The 19,118-nt window shown below is 38.4% G+C and overlaps 1 protein-coding gene and 1 long non-coding RNA gene across 5 annotated transcripts in view; one reads left to right on the top strand and one right to left on the bottom strand.

The window, feature by feature from the left end:
• Positions 1 to 335: 335 nt before the first annotated feature.
• Positions 336 to 2,147, bottom strand: LOC129371767 (uncharacterized). The gene is made up of 3 exons (XR_008607198.1): positions 2,005 to 2,147; positions 1,247 to 1,278; positions 336 to 933 (listed from the first exon to the last, which is right to left on the bottom strand). It is a non-coding gene; the product is annotated as an uncharacterized LOC129371767 (long non-coding RNA).
• Positions 2,148 to 2,310: 163 nt separating this feature from the next.
• The window catches only part of tns2a (tensin 2a), a 62,316-nt gene continuing 45,508 nt past the window's right edge, over positions 2,311 to 19,118 (top strand). For 3 of the 4 annotated variants that reach the window (XM_055048338.1, XM_055048341.1, XM_055048340.1), the window contains exon 1: positions 2,311 to 2,841. In XM_055048338.1, the coding sequence (XP_054904313.1) occupies positions 2,713 to 2,841 (129 nt within the window). In that variant the 5' untranslated portion in view covers positions 2,311 to 2,712. Of the gene's footprint in view, positions 2,842 to 13,488; positions 13,604 to 19,118 lie in introns of those variants that run through there. The other variant, XM_055048342.1, reaches the window with a different exon arrangement.

The following is a 19,118-nucleotide window of genomic DNA, read 5'->3' on the forward strand; positions in this document are numbered from 1 at the left end:
CAAAGGTATGAGCCATTTTCTCCGCAATGACCTTGTCATTGTTCCTCCTTTTGATTGCTGTCAAGAGTTCAATTCTCTCTTTTTCCATACTTTCTTGTGTTTCTCCCACTGGAAAGGAAGGATAGAAGTTGGCTTCAGCTCGTCTTGGCTTCTTTATTTTTGCAGCGGGAAACACTGAAGTACTGGCTTTGGATTTAAGTGCGTTAACAGACAATTCTGGACATCCCTGAAAACTTGAGTAGAGTCCTGTAGTTTCCCATTTTGTACTTCAGCCTTTGTTTCCAACCGTAGCAACCATTGAATGAACCAGGCTCTTTTAAACATGGGTTTTTTAATCAAGGCCTCTGCAACTACACAGAACTGTGCGTCCTCTGGATAGGCTCTGTATCTGTAGATCTCTTCTACTAATCTATTTAGGATGTCAGTCTTCATTCGTGGGGTGACTGTCAATATTTTGTTTTTTGCCTGATACTCAGAATTCCCCTTCTGTAGCTGACGTTCAGTGTCATACGAAAACATGGGAATGGGAAAGTTGGCTGGCCATTGTTTTGTTCGCGATGAGAAGGATTCAGGGGAGGAGAGGAGTATAGTGTCATTTGAAGCTAAAGAACTGCTGTCATCTGAGTGAACTGCAGAAGAAGATGGAGCTGTTTCAATGACATCAACAAAAGGTTGAACTGCTTCTTCTTGAATCACCTTGACTGTTCCCAAGTCCACAAGGTCAGAAGTTGAGCTGAGGTTGAAGAAGTCATTACCAAAGTCTTTGTCCATATATTGCAGTCTGATGTTGGTCTTTAAACCAAAGGTATCCTTCACCTTGCTGAGAAGATCATCCAGAGAATCTGGTATGCCATTTGGAAGAGTCAGTTTTTCAGTGTTGCTCTCTCCTAGAATCACCTTCAGTCTTGCAGGTTTTGAACTTGCCATGGCAATCTGAAAAAAGGGCATAAAGATGGCTCCACTGGATGTAGAGGAGCAACAGCTCTAATCTCAGCCTCTCCGAGATGACTGAGCTTCTGACCCCATGTTGAGTGAGAGCTCATCAACCCTTTGGAGGAAATTAATTTCATCTCGTTCTTTGACCACCTATTATTCCTTTTACTTTAAAATGATGTTATTTATCGAAACTATTTTTGAATTAGTTTAGAGTATATGTTTTTCATATTATTGATACAATACAGCATATTAACTAATAACTTAACTTTTTTTTCTAAATTAGAAGCTTAGTGAAGCAAATATGGCTTACCTTCTATGGTCTGATGATGCTTGGCTCCAGGCCTGGAGAGTGGGAAAGAGAAATTAAACTCAAAGTTCCTACAAACATGAATTGCTTATTTTGTTTTTTGCTTTTTTAAGAAAAATGACATCTTATGGATTATTAGCGCAGTCAGGATATTATGCGTTTTATATCATGTCGTCAGTAAGCAGGTGACAATTGGAACAAATGGCTTCCCTGACCGCAGCTCACGGTGACAAGTGACAAGCAGAGCGCAGTTGCGTCACATTAAATTAGTTTTGCGTATAACACTAACACCTCCGTAACTGTACGTTAAGATTACCCATAAAAAATCAACCTGTCCAGTAGTTCTTGTTATAAAATCTGGCCACCACTGCAGTGCATTAGCTGCTCCCACACTTTGACCCAGTCTAGCTTCCGACCGGAACACGCCAGCAGTTCTCGGTCCACCAGCACCAGCCCTGAACGTCTCCAGTCTAAATCACATTTCATGTTTTTCACTACATACCCGGCTTCCAGCTATTTAAGTTCTTTAGGGTCAAATAAAAAGTACACACTCAAAAAAACGTTCACTAACTAACAGAGCAGTTAAGTTCAAACATGCCGAATAGCGCGGCAAATTACAACTAGCAAATGTGTTCAAAGCAAATAACTGATGATACTTCGACGTTAAAAACAGTTAACTGTTTCAAATTAAAGGTAGAAAAAGTCATTAATATTTTTACACCGTTTAAATAATATTTTGCCATGATGTGTAGAATACTTACTGTTTTACAATCCGGTGGACAGTCGATGGTCAGAAGAAATGGCGGCTGCACAAGCGGTCGGTACAAGAAGTGGATCTGTCTCGGGCAAAGCTTGCGTAATGACGTCAGACGTAAAACTGCATTCAACTTAATTGGTTCACGTCAACTCAAAGTTAACCGTTTGTTTTAAATGAAATGTGTGTCTTTTAAGTTAATTGAACTCATGAAAGTAAGTTGACATAACTAAAGCCAAACAATTAAGTCAGGTTAATGTAAAAAAGGCCATAACATTAACTACAGCCCAAATACACTTTTTAGAGTGTATGTTGTCTTCGGGATGGGCGCACCGGGAAAAGAGACAGAGACGAAGGAAGCGTGGGATGAGTTTTTGAATCTGAGTTTTGATGCTTTGAAAGAGGAAACAGGGATGTAGGGAGAAAAGGAGGGACCAATCAACAAAAGTCATGTTTTACGAAACAAAGTTGGCGGATCCTTGGGGTAGCAAGCAGTGAGGTGTTTTTAAAAGAGAGTGTTTAGGTAAAAGTTGTAGAGAAGGGTAGAGAAAGTGTATACTCCAGAGCAAGAGCCAGGAAAAGGGGGAGGGCCTCGGTCTCCTCCTCTCCAGCTGACAAAAACAGCTGCCCAGGAGGACGGAGGCGGAGAAGAAGACTCACAGGGTGAACAGACAGAGAGAAGAGAGAGAGGGACTCCCGGACCCCGACCACCTATATGGGTTGTGTCCTGAGCTCGGATTGGTGTGGGGAGGGAGAGGTGCAACCGGTGCCGGTGGTCCGAAGTTCGTCTCTGAAGAGAAGGAGTCTGGAGAGGAGTGACAGTGTGAGGATGAGGCTCACTAAGGTTGGTACATGTGGACGAGGTGTGTGTGCATGTGTGTGGGATGAGACTTTATTTAGATCTTCACCTCACTTCACCATAAGTGCTACAGTCTGCTACTTTTGAGATTTGCTTACACTCTGATTTAAGACTTGAAAAGGCATATTATTTCTGCCATTTGTAGCATATGGATGAGAAATCTTGAGGATTCTGTGTAGATATTGTCCAAACATCTGAGATTTCTGTGTCAGGATTGTTATTGCTCAATGTATGACTGCAGTTGATTGGTTCTGTATCTGTTATTAGGATGACCTTGAAGGTTTATATTTTAGGGCTAATATTATGATGGATCCAGTTTCTGTCCACAAGCTTGTGTCTGGTTGTCATTTCTTCTGTTTTTGTATCACCTGGTTCTCCTTTACTTAATTCACACCTGAGATAAAGAACTTTCTCACACTTGGCATTAGGGATGTGCGGCATTAGGGATGTGCGAGATGGCATAAAATTCAAATCACAATATTTATTACAATAGGTGGCAGAAACAATGTGTATCACAATACAATTTATATATAACTTACAGTGGAAAGGGAAACAAAATCCCATACTAATTGAGCGGAATATATATTTGTATTAACACTCGTTTTCAAATTGATGCCATTTGTTTGTAACTTTTGTTTTATGTTACTGCCTATCATTACCAAGTCTTCCTTAAAAAGAATTACAATTTTAAGTGAGACCTGGCAATCTTGGGCAGCAGCATAACAATAAGTAAGTGGCTTAATAAAAGTAAAATAAAAAAATAATAAAAAAATCTGTCTCTATGTAGAACACAATAACCTTAATTTAATGGATGTCTGCATTAAATCCTGGTTTTAATTCCCAGTATTGTGACTGGAACTTGTAGTTAGAAGCATTACCACTATTCACTTAACTACATTATGTTGTTTTAAGATGGTAAAACCAATGGCTTGTATTTTCTCTATTTCAGACTCTTTGTAAATTCCATTTTTCTGCTCCTGGTCTGACTGTTTAACCGTCCTGCGGTCTAATCTCGTGCACGTCCCGGCGGGGAATGCACCAATCCTTTTGGATTGCGTTTTTACAAATCGCTTCGCCGCTGTCTGACCGTGACATATGCAGCGCTCCTCTTGAGCATTGTGCTAAGACTGTGGGAGGTTAAACATGAACCAGGTCCAGATAATTTATGTTTTTGCATCTGCCTTTTTAATGTGCTCTTCCCTTGTACTCTCAGCCATGCTGCTTCCTGCATGCTCTGTTTTGATCCCACATGGTTACGTCATCAACAGACATTATCGTGGATAGCCGGTAGACTGCAGATCTCTACTGTAGGCCAAATTTTATTTCTACTGTATACTGTGTAGCATATTCCTACTTGACACTATTTTGATAATCATCTCCCACCAGATAGTAGTTCACAGTTTCTCTGTTATGCTGTTCGATACTGAAAATTGTTTCATTCGGTTCAAAACTGTCTATTTAAAAACATTGTATTTACCCTTTATTTATACGGGGTTGAAATCTAAGATCAAAATAAAACAAAATATTACCAAGACAGCAACAAGTAATTAAAGGAATTGATTCAATTAAATGAGTTAATAAAATATGAGCTAAAAATGCCAATGATCTCACATCTAGTCCTACTTTAGCTACTGTATGTCCCACCTGGTTTGAGTTCACTAATCATCTCACACCTGGTTGTAGATTAGTAATTATCTTCTAAATTACTCTTCGGTTTTACTTACCACGTCTCACCTGGTTTTAGTTTGCTCATCAGCTCAAAATTGCTTTCAATTCACTATTTATCTCACAGGCTCTAGTCTTCACTCCTGCTTTTTAATCTTTAGAAGGGGCAATATTAAGTATGCTGTATATGCCAAACACTACTTCATTTAAAAAGAAATTTGACGTCTTGAATTAGGGCCTCTTTAAGGAGATCCTGTTCTTGCTCTTTGATCCACTGCAGCTAGCAGAGTTTGTTGTGGATACTCAAGCTAGATACCAGGCCCACTGATGACGGCAGATAAACTGTCTCTCTGTCATGGCAAGTTGTTTCTTCACTGTTAGCACATTTAGCACAAAGTACATGGCATTGATTGATATCACTAAGACCCACCTCCTGGCTCTGATTGGTCATTTTAACTGGGAGCCTTGTTTTTTTTTTAGACAACAATAGCAGCTCATGGTGTAAGTGAAGGAGGTTGATCTTTTCACAGACTGTCTCACACTACAGGGTCACAACATAGTGACAGCTTTAACAAATATGTATTTTTTTTTTTTTTTTTTATAAAAGTTACATCCTGTAGCTTTGATGTGCTGGTGGTGTGCTTCCCACCTTTGACCCAACTGCAGTTGGAATAGACTGCAGACCTCCTCAAACTATAGAAAGAAAGAAAACTGAACTATAAATTGAAAGTTATAGGTGCAGGAGAGGATTAGATTCCAAAATACAAAATTCCCTTTCCAAGTAATGTGAGAATGTATTTTCTTTGTTTAAAAGATGTGGATAATCATGGCATCACAGCACATCTGCGCAGCTACAATGGCTCTGTTGTGGCGACCATAGCGATGCCACAAAGCTATCGTCATGTAAACACAGGCAGGCCGGCCGCCTGTCCTGGAGCCACCAGAAGAACACTCAGAACCCTGACCTCTGACCCACAGTCACAACGCTCTGGAGCATGGCTCCATTCCATCGTGTTCTATGAACATTCTACATGTATGTGTGTGTGTTGGGTCCCAGTGGCTCTGAATCACATGCAGAGCAGCGTGGGAATGTGAAGCTTTCTGGACTACGTCATCCTGTGGTGACTGACCCGGACGACTAGGGGTGTGGGAACTGGTCGGATCCAAATTATCCCGAGCAAGAGGAGACAAACATGCATCTATTTATGGTCTTTTTTCTCACGATACATTCTTTTAAAGTCATAATTTGTTGATGTTTTCGAAGACACATGAGGCATGTTGCTGCTCAGAACCGTGAACTTGATGATTTGTTTGTATTTTTCTGGCACGAACCACATGTATATATTTGTAGACCAAACCAAGATCTTTCAGGACTAAAGAAAAAAAAAAAAAACATTGCTCAAAATGATTGCATAATGGCAACAATATTGGGAAATAGATGTTTCTCACACAATATAAATAGGTTCCTCACATTAAATTCTTATTTATGTTTACAAGACCTCAGAAAAAGCTAATTAAAGATTCAGTGAGTAGCATTCTCAGAAAACTGATTGTGGAATTAGTTTCAACAATTACGCTTCCTTATGCCAGGACTATTGCGCAGCAGAGTATCAGTAAAACAAACAAAAAAATCATTTTTACTACTGGATTCTGGATCTGAACACCAGAGTCAATAGCTTCAAAGGAGCAATATTCTGTTAAATTGACTTTTGGAGCTTTACAGCTTGTTAAAATATCATTCTTTCATCAAAAACATACCAACTGAAGCTCCTCCTCGGAGCTGCAACTTCCAAGTTTCAAAGCTTCCGACTCATACAGCAGCTCATTCAGACTAGTCAGAAGTAATTAGCTAACATCTGGTGGAACTGCACACTATTTGAGCTCATTATACGACCTCATTCTCATTAGGTTGTATAATCAGTTTTAAATGTTGTGAATGGATTAATGTAGGAGCGACGTAGTGATGACTTCCCTTTAAGGCAGAGTTACAGAGGTAACAGTTTTGAAAGAGACAGAGGTAAAAATTTCAAGGAGTAAAATTAGGAAGTAAAATGTATTTTAAGCCATATTTGATACACACAGCAACTGAAGGTAACAGTTTCTTGATTGTGCTATAAACTGACACAATGTGCCTGGACAACACATAATATTGCTCCTTCAAAAAAAAAAAATAATAAGGTCCACATTCTCTGCTCAGGTCATAGATCAGAGGGGATACATATTCGGCTCCAAGTGTTTTGAGTTTTGAAAAACAGATTGAAAACAGTCACATTTCGTCCTCAAAACTCACTCGCTATGACTTCTTTTTATGGACTCACCTCTGTTGATCTGAGAGTTACATTTTTACAGGCAAGCAGACATTTAACTTGTGATGCAAAGGGCACAAGTCTGAGAGTCATTACCAGACTTACGTGCAAGTCAAACATAAATACAGAAGTTAGTCTGCCAACTTCGTTTGGCAGAGGAAGGAGAGCAGTATGCCTGCAGCTTTGTTCTAAAGCTTTCATTGTCACACGAACGAGGATAGTTGTCAGTTTCCCTAGTGTAGATATGCATGATGGCAGGAGGTTAGAACTTCCTAAAGTCACAATGTTCCTTGAAGTCAGGAAGTTTTAAGTGTTGGTTCTGGGAATTTAATTTAAATTTCAGACACTTGAATGGAATATTCTGAAAAGGTTTCCATCATGGTCCTAAGCATGAGTTAATTCAGACTAATGCCTGACAGACTGAGTTTGTCTGAAACACCATTCAATTCTTAATATTTGTATGTTGAACTTTAATCAATCCTGGAAAATATCTATTCATTTCTTTTTAAATATTTCAACATTTAAAACATTTTTTTCCTGAGTTATTTTGCAGCATTTTAAAGTAACATTAACATCCTTTACTGCGATATTGCAATTGCAATGTTTCCATTAAATTAATAATAATTAAATACATTTAAATCACAAGTGAATAGGTTTGCTCACATAAGTCACTAAAAATCCTGGCAGCGACGGATGTAAACAGTAGCATGTGATATATTCACAAATCAGCCATGGCGTTAGCGCTCATCCATCAACCATCAGCGGAGAAGTCTGCGTCTTATTCAGACGTCGGAGAGACGAACCCTTTGTACTTGGGAGCAGCTACACGAGCATCTTTTTGGGAAAATTGTAGTCAGCAATTTTAAGGAAAGGCGATGGATTCAACACTTTGGAATAACAATTTTTTATGAATTGTGTGATGCTGTGAGAGCTCTAGTAGAGCCAGCTGCACACTGTTGTAAGAAAAATAAATCATCCTACTCCTTCCTGTTGTCTTCTTCGTGGTTTTCTCCCTTAGTAATAGTCGACTGTTGATCACACAACTTGAGTAATTCAAATTGTTTCGATTGCAGTTAAGTGAAGTACATCTGTTTCGATATGGCCAAAAAAAAAACACCTCATCCCAATGCAAAAACATGACTTTTTTTAGAAATTGATATTTTTCCATGTATTAAATTTATTATAATTGGTCCATCTTAATTCAAACTGTTGACCAACCCTGGTTCAAGATGTGTTTCACGTTCCTCATTGTTGCTTACAGGCAGATCCATATTTTCTGCAAATCCATATTTCAATCTGGATATTTGACATCCATATTGTAAACTTCTGTCATAAGTTTTCAGTATTACCAGTAAATAAATCCTTTTGATACATTCTCATTAGAAATACCTTTTTTGGTCATATCATGATCATTATGTATTTGATGAGATGAGATTTGATGAGGCTCGTTTTGCATCAGAAAAACATACTCAACTTTCATAATCTGAAATAGAATGACATTTGGACATAAGATGCTTCTTGATTCTTCGAGTGAGCAGGAACTTAAAACTGCACACACACTCTTTTGCCTTAACTTGCACATGCTGTTAACTTTCAAGTCATATAGAAACTTGGCTTTGTGTCAGGAGTTTTATATATTTTTTTGTTCTCCTGTAATTTATTTTCAAGATTTAGTTTAGATGACCAATATAGGCGCCTTTAGCCACAAGCATTCACAGCAAACACACACCCATCAGAGGAAGGAACAGTGACCAGTGAGACTTAAACACAGACATACCCTATGAATGGAAAAGAACCGAACAGAATGAAAATAGATGTAACCCTGACACTCCTTGATGTGTGGGAAGAAAAAGGGAGGTAAATTCCCCCAATAAAGCCCAGGCCTTTGGGAAGACTGTCGTAGACTGGATTCCTGTGGCTTGCAAACAAAGATCTGTCCCAAACTCCAAGATGGATTTGAGGAATGCTGCTTGTTTTCATGTAGCAGTCACACAGATGAAAGCTGATCGAGGGAAAAGAAGGGGAAAGACACAAACCATTTCCTCCCTCAGTACGTCTCCAACAAATCCCAGCTCCGCCCTGAAAAGAAACACCCTCTCCCGGGAAACTATGCACCAAAATATTTTCTTCTCTGACACGCAAAAATGTTGAGCTGGACCCACCGAGGTCTTCACAGAGAGGATTTTATCAAATGTGAACAAGTGCTCAGTGGTATCCTTTCTGTATCTCATGTCCTCTTCCTCAGGGTTTTTGCCCATTTAAACAGCTGTACCTGATCAGGTTTTGGCTTAGTGCTGTCTTGTACAATCCATCATTGTCCCCCCTCCCCGCCCCTGTCTCGACCCACCCTTTCCAGCCTCATTTCCTCTTGGCCCGCAGTTTCTTCTCTGTTTAACTCTTTCCCATTTACCTTCAAGAGGGGTCCAAGGCCTTCCTTTTCCTCTGGACAGTAAATTCCGTCTTGCAGACAGAGCAGAAGCCCACCTGTTGTTCCATGTAATTTGTCAAGCAACACAGAACACCTTGCAGTTTGTTGTCAGCTGGGACCATTTGCTGTGCTGTGACATTTAGATTCATGATTTAGTCTTGGTGTTTACCAAAAGAGTACGAAATGTCTAAATTTATTACCCTGGACCGCGTTCCATACACAGTAACCACAACTTTCTTCCAAAATGACCCTCCCCCACTTTACCCACAAGTTAACCCCTCATTCCATACCAAGCACCGACTTCCTGCCTCACTTGATCCCCTCTTATTTTGTTAGTCCACCTTTCTTCACCTCTTTATCCCCTCCTCCACCCTTGTTATTTCTGTTCATGCAAACCAACTGAACTTTATACACATTCTGCCACAATAGAGCCACAATTTGAACTGCAGTTTATGGGGATTCAGTGTGACTGACAGACAAAGAATACTGTAAAGAAAGAAAAAAGTATGGTAGATTCCATAGTAAAAAAAATAAATAAATAAAAATTATTTGATGATTAGATGCATTGTGATCATGGAAATTACCATTAAGAAAGCAAAATATTTTGCCATAAGGAAAACACCAGCATTTTTTCTAAAACTTAACATGAAAACAACCTATACAATAAATGTACCGTATTTTCCGGACTATGAGTTACACCGGAGTATAAGTCGTGTTTTTGAAGGAAATGTATTTCGTAAAATCCAACACCAAGAACAGACATGTCATCTTGAAAGGCAATAAAAATAGAATAGCGGCAACAAGAGGCTGAATAACTGTACGATATGTTAACATTACATGACATGTGAACAATGAACTGAGAACGTCCCTGGTAAGTTATTCAGTTAAGTATAGCATAAATAACATGCTAACACGTTTACCAAACCATCCGTGTCTCTCCAAATCACTAAATCTTCATCTTCGGTGTCGCTTTTAAAAAACTCCGCTAACTCCGGAGGTAGCTTCTACCGCACACATTATCATCACAGGCCTGGAGCGCTCTCTTGTGGTTTAGTGTGAAAATAACATGTGATATGATATAATAATGTGTTAATAATTTCACACATAAGTCGCTCCGGAGTATAAGTCTCACTCCCGGCCAAACTATGACAAAAACTGCGACTTCTAGTGTGGAAAATACGGTACAGATGTGATATGTACAAATTACCATTTCATTTCACATCAAATTAACATTTTTAAATTTTTTTATAGTTTACTATTTTTTTCTGTCAATTTTACTGTTTTTCACTGTTAAATACAGAAATATTTCTTACAGCACAGTGCTGGAGGGATACAGTAGTGTGAAAACATTCTGTGGATTGATGAGATAAAATCTGAACTCTTTGGAAGGTCTGTGTTCTGTTTGGCATAACAGTAACACTAGAAAAAACATCATACCAATAGTAAAACATGGTGGTGGTAGTGTGGTGGTCCGGGCTGCTTTACTGCGTCAGGACCTGGACGTCATGCTGTGATCAACCAAAACATTCTAAAAGAGTTGAAACCAACTTGCGTTCTGAAGCAGGTCAATTATCCAGAACACAAAACCAAGTCCACATCTGGATGGCTGAAGAAAAACTAAATGAAGAGTTTGGAGTGGCGTAGTTAAAGTCTTGACCTGAATTCTATCAAGATGCTGTGGCATGAGATTAAAAAGGCTGTTCATGTTAAATCATCCAATGTGGAGGAACTACAACAATTCTGCAAAGATGACTGAGCCAAAATTCCTCCACAGCTGGAAAAGACTCCAGGCAAATTATTGTAAATGCTTGATGGCAGTTGTTGTTGTTAAGGGTTTCCCAACCAGTTATTAGGGTTAGGGGGAAAATCACTTATTATTTTATTTCTTTACACAGCGCCATGTAGGTTTGGACATTATTTTAAGAATCCAGACATACTTTAATCTTCTCCACAACTTCCTCCCTGACCTGTCTGTTGTGTTGTTCTTCCGTCTGTCACTTTTCATTCTCATCAACAAACCTTTGAGGCCTATTTGACAAACAAGTGACCTCTAACGACCAGTGGTTACATTGGATTTTATTTTGTGGTAACATTTGCATTGTGGTGGACAATGCAAATAAAATGTGCATTTTAACTCTGTGCACATTTTAACTCTGTGTCCTTTTGATCCCAACAATATACATCAAATCTTGTGCTTTTGATATGAAGAAATGTCTACAGGTTTAAGGCATGTTCTCTGTATGAATTAGGAATCTTTGAGCAGAAGGAACGGAGTGCATTACTGCACATGATTTTTGGTAAGTGACGGTCGAGGGGGGGTTACTACACATGCCATAACTCAAACTTCCTTTTGGCACTACTATACTGTGCAGCCTTCTCATGAGTGCTACACATATGGAAGTGACTAAGAGACTATGGCAGCAGACAAAAGTCTCAGACTGGAGAATATTAAGAGCTTACAGTCAGAGACGTGCAACTTGAAAGGAATGTATGTGCATTTATCCCTGAGTACAGAGTATTGTTGATCATAAGCACTTTTTTTCGCTTTAATCATATTGAACTATGCATTATAAATAAATGCTTTACTATTGCAGAAAAAAACTTGGAAAGATTAGTCCAGTTTTCAAACATCACAATCTAAAGATCCAGTTAAAGATCTTGGATGTAGAGAAGTTCTAAATAAAAACTGGATAAAGGTGATAAACTGCTAATAGTTTTTTTTTTTTTTTCCAGTTGCAATTTTCTATTTCACCACTAGGACATGCTACTGACCCACAGTTAAGCATTGCCGTCTCTGCTGGGATGTTTCTGCAAAGAACGGACCACACAGAACCTTTTACAGTTCTGTGTGGTAATGATCCATAAAAAATAATATTGTTAATAAGTTTATAAACTGATAAATATAATGAAGATGTAATATACTGAACATGTAGTCACAATAATTTTCACTGTGAAAAAGCGTATGGTTATGACTCCGATTGAAACCATTCATTTGCAAAAAAAATTATCACCAAACAAACAAACGTTAAACCAGACGGAGATGTGATCACAAAGTAAAATTCTATTTTTTTAAATATACAGCTGAAAGGTTTTTCAGAAGACAATTGCATATGTGAGAAGTTTCAGTCTGGTTGCATAAAGTACCACATCACTGAAACGACCTTTTTTCAAAATATATTTTTAAGTATCTAATTTGAACAGGAACTTTGTTGTTTTAGCGTTTCGTACATAATTGGAGGAAAGGCTACCCAAACAGCTGCCATTTGATTGCTGACCTCAATACGTTCAAATATCACCACTACAGGTAGGATTAGATGGCTCCAGTACTGCAGTGGCATCCTCACCTTTTGTTTTGAAATATGAGCCTCATTTTCACCAAAAACTTGAACTTCAGACCTGATACAAAGGCCTTTACGTGTGTTTAAAGTAAAAGATGTACTTTAAATTTCAAAAATGTTAGAGCCGCATGAAAAGATAAGATGTTTCCAAATTTGCAATTAGCTGCTTTTGTCACAAATTCCTGTTCAGATAAGAAGCCATGCAAGTCTGGATCCACTTTTACCTACTGGCTGTAACATACTGGTTGTATTAGGGACATTGCAGATAGAAAAAGAATTTGGAATAAGTTTCTGACAGAAAATTTAGGAAATTTTTAAAATATTATCAAAGATTTTCTAGAAGAAAAAAAAACATTTCTGAGTTTCAAAAGTTGAAAATGTTAAACTTTTGACACTCAGAAATGTCACATTTTTTTCTAGAAAATATTTGAGATTAATCTCAGATTTCTGAAAACTTCTAAATTTTTGGGCAGAATTGTATTCATTTGTTATCTATCATGGCCCTAACATGCTGTCAGAAACACAATGCAGAAAATTTTGATTTTCTTATTAATCAAAATTCTATCTTATTCTATTTTTACCAAAAGATCTAATACTTTGTCTTATAAACATGGTATCTGTATGTCTAAAAGTCAAAGTTGTAAGTTAAACAGATTTCATTTTTTTAAGCAGATCACAAAACATTATGGTTAAAAATAACCCTGAAGTGCCTGAATGCTTGAAACTAAGAAGTTTCTCCGCTGACTGCATTGTTGGACAATTCAGCCAATCTGAAATCCAGACCCTAACGCTCCCCTCCTGGAAGCGACCAATCAGGCTTTTAGCTCACAGTAATAGTACTCCACACATGGATTTAGCTCCACCTCGCAGTCCCAGATCCCTGGGAGGACCAGAGCAAAGAAAACAAGTTACCTCACACAGTCTGTAGCAGGGCATGTTGTAGATGGCTTCACCGGGAATGAGGCGCTGCGTCTGAAACTGGGGACATGATGAGCGGGAAAATGAACAAGGTGAGCTTGGGAAAGGGAGTCAGACAAGGTAGGGAGTTTGGAGGGTTTGGTTTTCAGTTTTCTATGACTGACTTGGAGGTGTGAGTGTGTGTTAACAGAGTGGAAGACGGATATAGGATGAGGAGTTTTCATGTGCAGCAGTTCTTCCTCAGAGTTGAGCTCTTTAGTGGTTTTACAAAACAATCATTCAGGATTCTGGAGGGTTAAAACTTGCATCTGCATACCAAATTCTAGATTCCATTTTTCATTTCCACACACAGATATTTCATCTCGTCGTTTTCTCTCTCTCAATGTGTTAGTATGGGAGAAGCATTGACTTCTTGCCGCCCCCCTCTGAGAGCTTGTTTAAAGTGTTGCACTTCATTAAGCTGACATTAGAGGTTATGAACAGAGGGTCATGTGACATGTTCAACATTCTCACACACACTCACAATGTTTCAACTGTTTCTCATGAGCAATTTTAAGACTACATTGGAAATATTAGTGAAACTGAGCTAGGGTTATTTTGAAGACAAACTAGTTGGTTCTGATTATTCTGAAAGTGTAAAATGTGGGTGTAACTGTCTCATGATTTCTTCTTTTAAATTGTGACGTATTTCCATCTGGATCAACATTTCCTTTCCCAGGGCAGCAGCTGCACTGCTTGGATAGAAGGCAGGGTTCTTGTCATTACCAGGGTCACTGTTATATAATGAAGTTGGAGGAGTTAAGTCTTTGATTCGTAGCTAATTTGACAAATCATTTGTACTCACAGATGAGTTGAAATAATTAGAGGGTCGTTTTTAAAAGCTACTCCAGCATTACAGGAGAACTGTAGGTTGGTGCTTAACTGTGACAACATGCTATGTGTTTGCATGTGCAGCTATGGTGCAAAGGTTTTCCAACAGCAACAACAAAAGTTTTGTGTGTTTTGTGTCCATACCACAAGTTTGATTTTTAACATTAAACACAAGAAAATTAGATTTTAACTCCTACATTTAATTTCATTTATTAAAAAAAAAGTAATGGTGCACATAGATGCACTGAAAAAGATTTTTTTATTTTATTTATTTATTTTTGGAAGATTTCTGATCTCCGGTTTTTGTAAAGCTTCCTAGACAGATTTGAATAGAGCAGTTTTGTTTGTGCTAAATTTCTCTAACAGTGGAGAAAACAGACCTTCAGTCGTTCAAATTATATTAGCTGGAGAGGTTACATCACGCTGTCAGAGAGAGAGAGAGAGTCACTTTTACTTGCCTGGTGGAAATCAGTCCCTTGTTTTATGCTTTGCTTCATACAGTGAGTCTGGATCCTCGGCTACTGAGAAACGATTACTTGCTGGAGACATAGACTCTTTTGAAGTTTTAACAACTGGATCTTATTTTACCCAATCACTAACGTATGGCCGTGACGTATGTAATGCCTCAGTTTGATGAAGCTTACAGGAAATGATGTGTGCTGTAAACAACCCTGTGGTGAGGAGGGCCACAACATCTTTGCCAGCAATAAAATGTCTTATCCCTCCCATGGTCTTAGCGCGACCCTCTGGAAGAGCAAATGGCAAATGTCATAGTTGGTCAGTGGAAAGTGCAGGGGGTTGTCCCGTCATACCATCAGTTCCCAAAACCACATTAAAAGAAAACTCATAAGCAACCACCCCAGAATGAAACGGTTGCAGAGACCAAATGACACCATCTCTCAACAACATGGGAGGGTTAAGCACTTCTCCAGCTTCAACTTTAATTGGTCAATATTTGGAAGTCTGGTTAACACGGACTGAATGGTTTTGTTCACACTTTCCACCGCCATTGACAAACTACAACTTAAACGATGCGGAATAGCAACATCAATGTTCACAACTCTGACACAGAGAACTGAAGGCACAGAAGAATCAAGAGGAAATGCTTAGAAAGGCAACGGCCAGCCCAGGGATTTGCTGTTATAGTAATGCAAGTATGAAATATTCATAGTGCACATTTCAACTGTAATTAGTGTTCTACCAGCAAATAACTTCATTCAGTTCATAGTGATATATATACAGATATATATGTGTATATATACACATACACACACATTAGACACCATGCATAACATGGTTTATCTGCTCAAAGGTATTTTACCAAAGTAAAATAAATTTGAACTGCAGTGGGTGAACTATCGATCTTTTTCACTTTGTTATTCTGAAAATGAAAAGTTGACAGGAAAATCAGTTGTTCTAATTCGTACTTCTTTCTGCTCCATTGTTTGCTCGTTTACAAGAACCACGTAGAAGAGAAGAAAAGGATTACAAAAATAGTTTTCAAAAAATAAAGTGAAGATAGATCTACTGTTTGGGTGCTTTGTCACTCAGGGATACGTAGAACATAAATATTTTGGGCTGTTAATTGGAAATTGGAAGTGGCTAAATCAGTATCTACAGGTCAGAGACTCTGAGATGGCAATAAGAAATATGACCTCAAACCTTAAGAAACATTTGTGTTAAAGGTGATCAACCGCCCAAAGTTATCCATTCTCAACCAACCACTAAGTTTATGCACTCCAACACGCCCGGCCATTCACTGATGTGTTTGTTGATTCTTGCAAGCTTGAATTCCACCCTCCATTGAGAGTCTCCCACCAGCATCTGGGTCCCTGCATCATTTGTTGGCATTACCTCTTGTGTGTGCGTGAGTAATAAATGGGAGTCAGCCTTGTTGTGTGTGTGTGCGTGCGTGCGTGCGTGTGTGTTTGCATTTATCCAAAGGGTGGGACAGGCAGTGCAGGAAACAGAGACTGCCTGTTCCTTTAATGAGGTCAGCATGTTGCCATGATCCACTTCCGCTCCCCCAGTAGGACTTCAGGTCCAAACACGACTGGGACATACAGAGAATTTCTTATTACTGTACATTATACATCATTCTCTATGAATATGATGTTACATATAAATGTGCTAGGGTTAGAAACATTCCAGCTGTGCTATGATGTGTAGTAAGTATTTGACTTTACCCAGGGTAATGCTGTTGTTTGAACAATTTGAAATTCTTCTCTTAGTTTCTACTAAGCTTGAAGGAAATCCTTCTCATTCACATCCTGGTAGAGCCACAGATGGGAGTGAATAGCCACTAGTGTTGACCTGCAACCAGAGTAACTGGATGTGCCTCAAGGGAACGTCAACCAGCCTCTGTTTCAGCTTCCTGTTTGGCAGTGACCAGAGGGTGTCCCAAGTAAACACAACCATCTTGTACCATCAAACCTCTCAGTTACACCCCGTAATTACAAATATAGACTACCGACTGTACTCCAAACACAAGCCTTGGCATTGTATTTCTGGTCACCAAGTATCTCCATGGGACCTGCTGCCCACAAGCCTGACTGGAAGGTGACACGCTTCTTTGAATTTCCTGCCCAAGTTTTCTCAGAAAGTGGGACTTTTTCTACTTCAAGGCCACTTTCCAATCTGATTAAAATGCGTGTTGACGTCTGTTCATCCGCATGGGTTCACACGAAAGAAAAATGACCGAACTGCTATCAGAAAAGGAAAGGTTGGACAATGTTATCTAGCTGTTAATCCAAATCTGTTTTTCCTCTTGTTGCAAGAACGGTGGAAGCCAAAATTTATTGGTGGAGATATTTGTAAAGGAGTCTATCATTACTCATTACAGTAGACCCTTGGTATTCGATAAGAATAAGAGATCACAGTCGCTTTAAACACCAAAGGTGCCTTAATATGCATTAAAAACTTAGTAGAAGCCATAGATAGATAGACAGATAGATAGATAGATAGATAGATAGATAGATAGATAGATAGATAGATAGATAGATAGATAGATAGATAGATAGATAGATAGATAGATAGATAGATAGATAGATAGATAGATAGATAGATAGATAGATAGATAGATAGATAGATAGATAGATAGATAGATAGATAGATAGATAGATAGATAGATAGATAGATAGATAGATAGATAGATAGATAGATAGATAGATAGATAGATAGATAGATAGATAGATAGATAGATAGATAGATAGATAGATAGATAGATAGATAGATAGATAGATAGATAGATAGATAGATAGAAGTGTGTTTGTGTGTGTAATTTATATTGAATTGGTAGTTCAACCAATCTAGAGTTTTCCTTTAACAAAAGGAGATGCTAAGAATAGTTTAGCTGGTCAATATTTACAGAGATGGCAACCTCCCATAAATGCAATAAAATCAAAGTGTAACCTATAACTTGCAGCTTTGATTGAAAATCAACCAAACTTAAATCTTAAACCATAAATATCTCTGATATTTATGATCAGAGAAAAAAGACATATATTGCTCAATCATACCACTTCCTGTTTAACAGAAATACCTGGGATTTTTAGTCCTTTATGACTAGTTGATTGTATTACTTTATTTTTGGAGCCTTTGAGCTCATAGGTGTGGTTTTCCTAATGTGCACTCTCAGTTCCCTTAGAAACCCACAGTCATGATAGATGATCCGACGCAAACCCCCTTCAGTCCAGACCAATGAAGTTTCAGGCTTCTTCAGGCCGTTGCCTGCATGTGGAATGGAGATGAACCTCATGCAATGAATGAAGTCTACCAGGTTTCTGGTCCAGTGATACTTCACAGCCCATCAATGTCTACCATTGAGATAGTATACAAATCCCAAATTAGCTCATAGCACATATTACAAAGACCTAAATAAATTTGAATGCAATAATTCCACTTACTCAAGAATTCAGTGCAGAAACATTTGGCCATTATGAGCACAACGCTTCCGCTCAAAGAACAGAGGAGCTAACATCCATGTTTCATCCCGAACAGAATACAGACACAATCAAATTTGAATAATTTCTTTCTCTATTATACACTGATTTACTGTACACTTAGCAAAACACAACATAAAAAGTACTGTCATTAAAACCAATTACTAGCTGCTCAAACTTACAAGAATCTTCCGTGAAGCGCCACCATTTCACCCCAGATTTTTTTCAAGTAGTACCTTCTTTTCATCGTCCGTCCACCTAACCTGACAGGTTACATTACTGCGCCTTCGTTTTTCCCAATTGGTCAACATTGTGAGACGGGCAGCTGCTCATTCAATCACATTAAGAGAAAATGGAAACTTAAGCCAGCTAGAGACCAGAAGATAGAGCTTATTGAAAAAAGAAGGAATTTTATACTTCATATGTGATAACCGTTATTTTTAATTAAATGTCAATTGAGGGAGCCGATGTATGAAAAAGGAAATAGCACAAATCAAATTTTGTTCAACTTTGTGCAATTTAGGTTAAGAGTTAGTCAGGAAAGAAGCCTTAATTGATTATTTTATCATCTTTAAGAGAAGTTTATGTGATTAAGTGCTTTTAAGCAGCAGCTCTTACAGAACAGACTGTAAGCACCTGCCCTTCACTGCCACATGAAGGCTTTAACAGAAGCTGCAGTCACATTAGAAATGTGAGCAAAAATGTACCCATATTCTGTTACTGTCAAAAAAACACACAATTTCGCAATTGCGATGTTTCCATAAAACAAGAAATTCAATTAAAACCATGTGATATA

The sequence above is a fragment of the Poeciliopsis prolifica genome, unplaced genomic scaffold (genome assembly GCF_027474105.1).
Source record: "Poeciliopsis prolifica strain line A6 unplaced genomic scaffold, Auburn_PproV2 SCAFFOLD027, whole genome shotgun sequence".
NCBI lineage: Eukaryota > Metazoa > Chordata > Actinopteri > Cyprinodontiformes > Poeciliidae > Poeciliopsis > Poeciliopsis prolifica.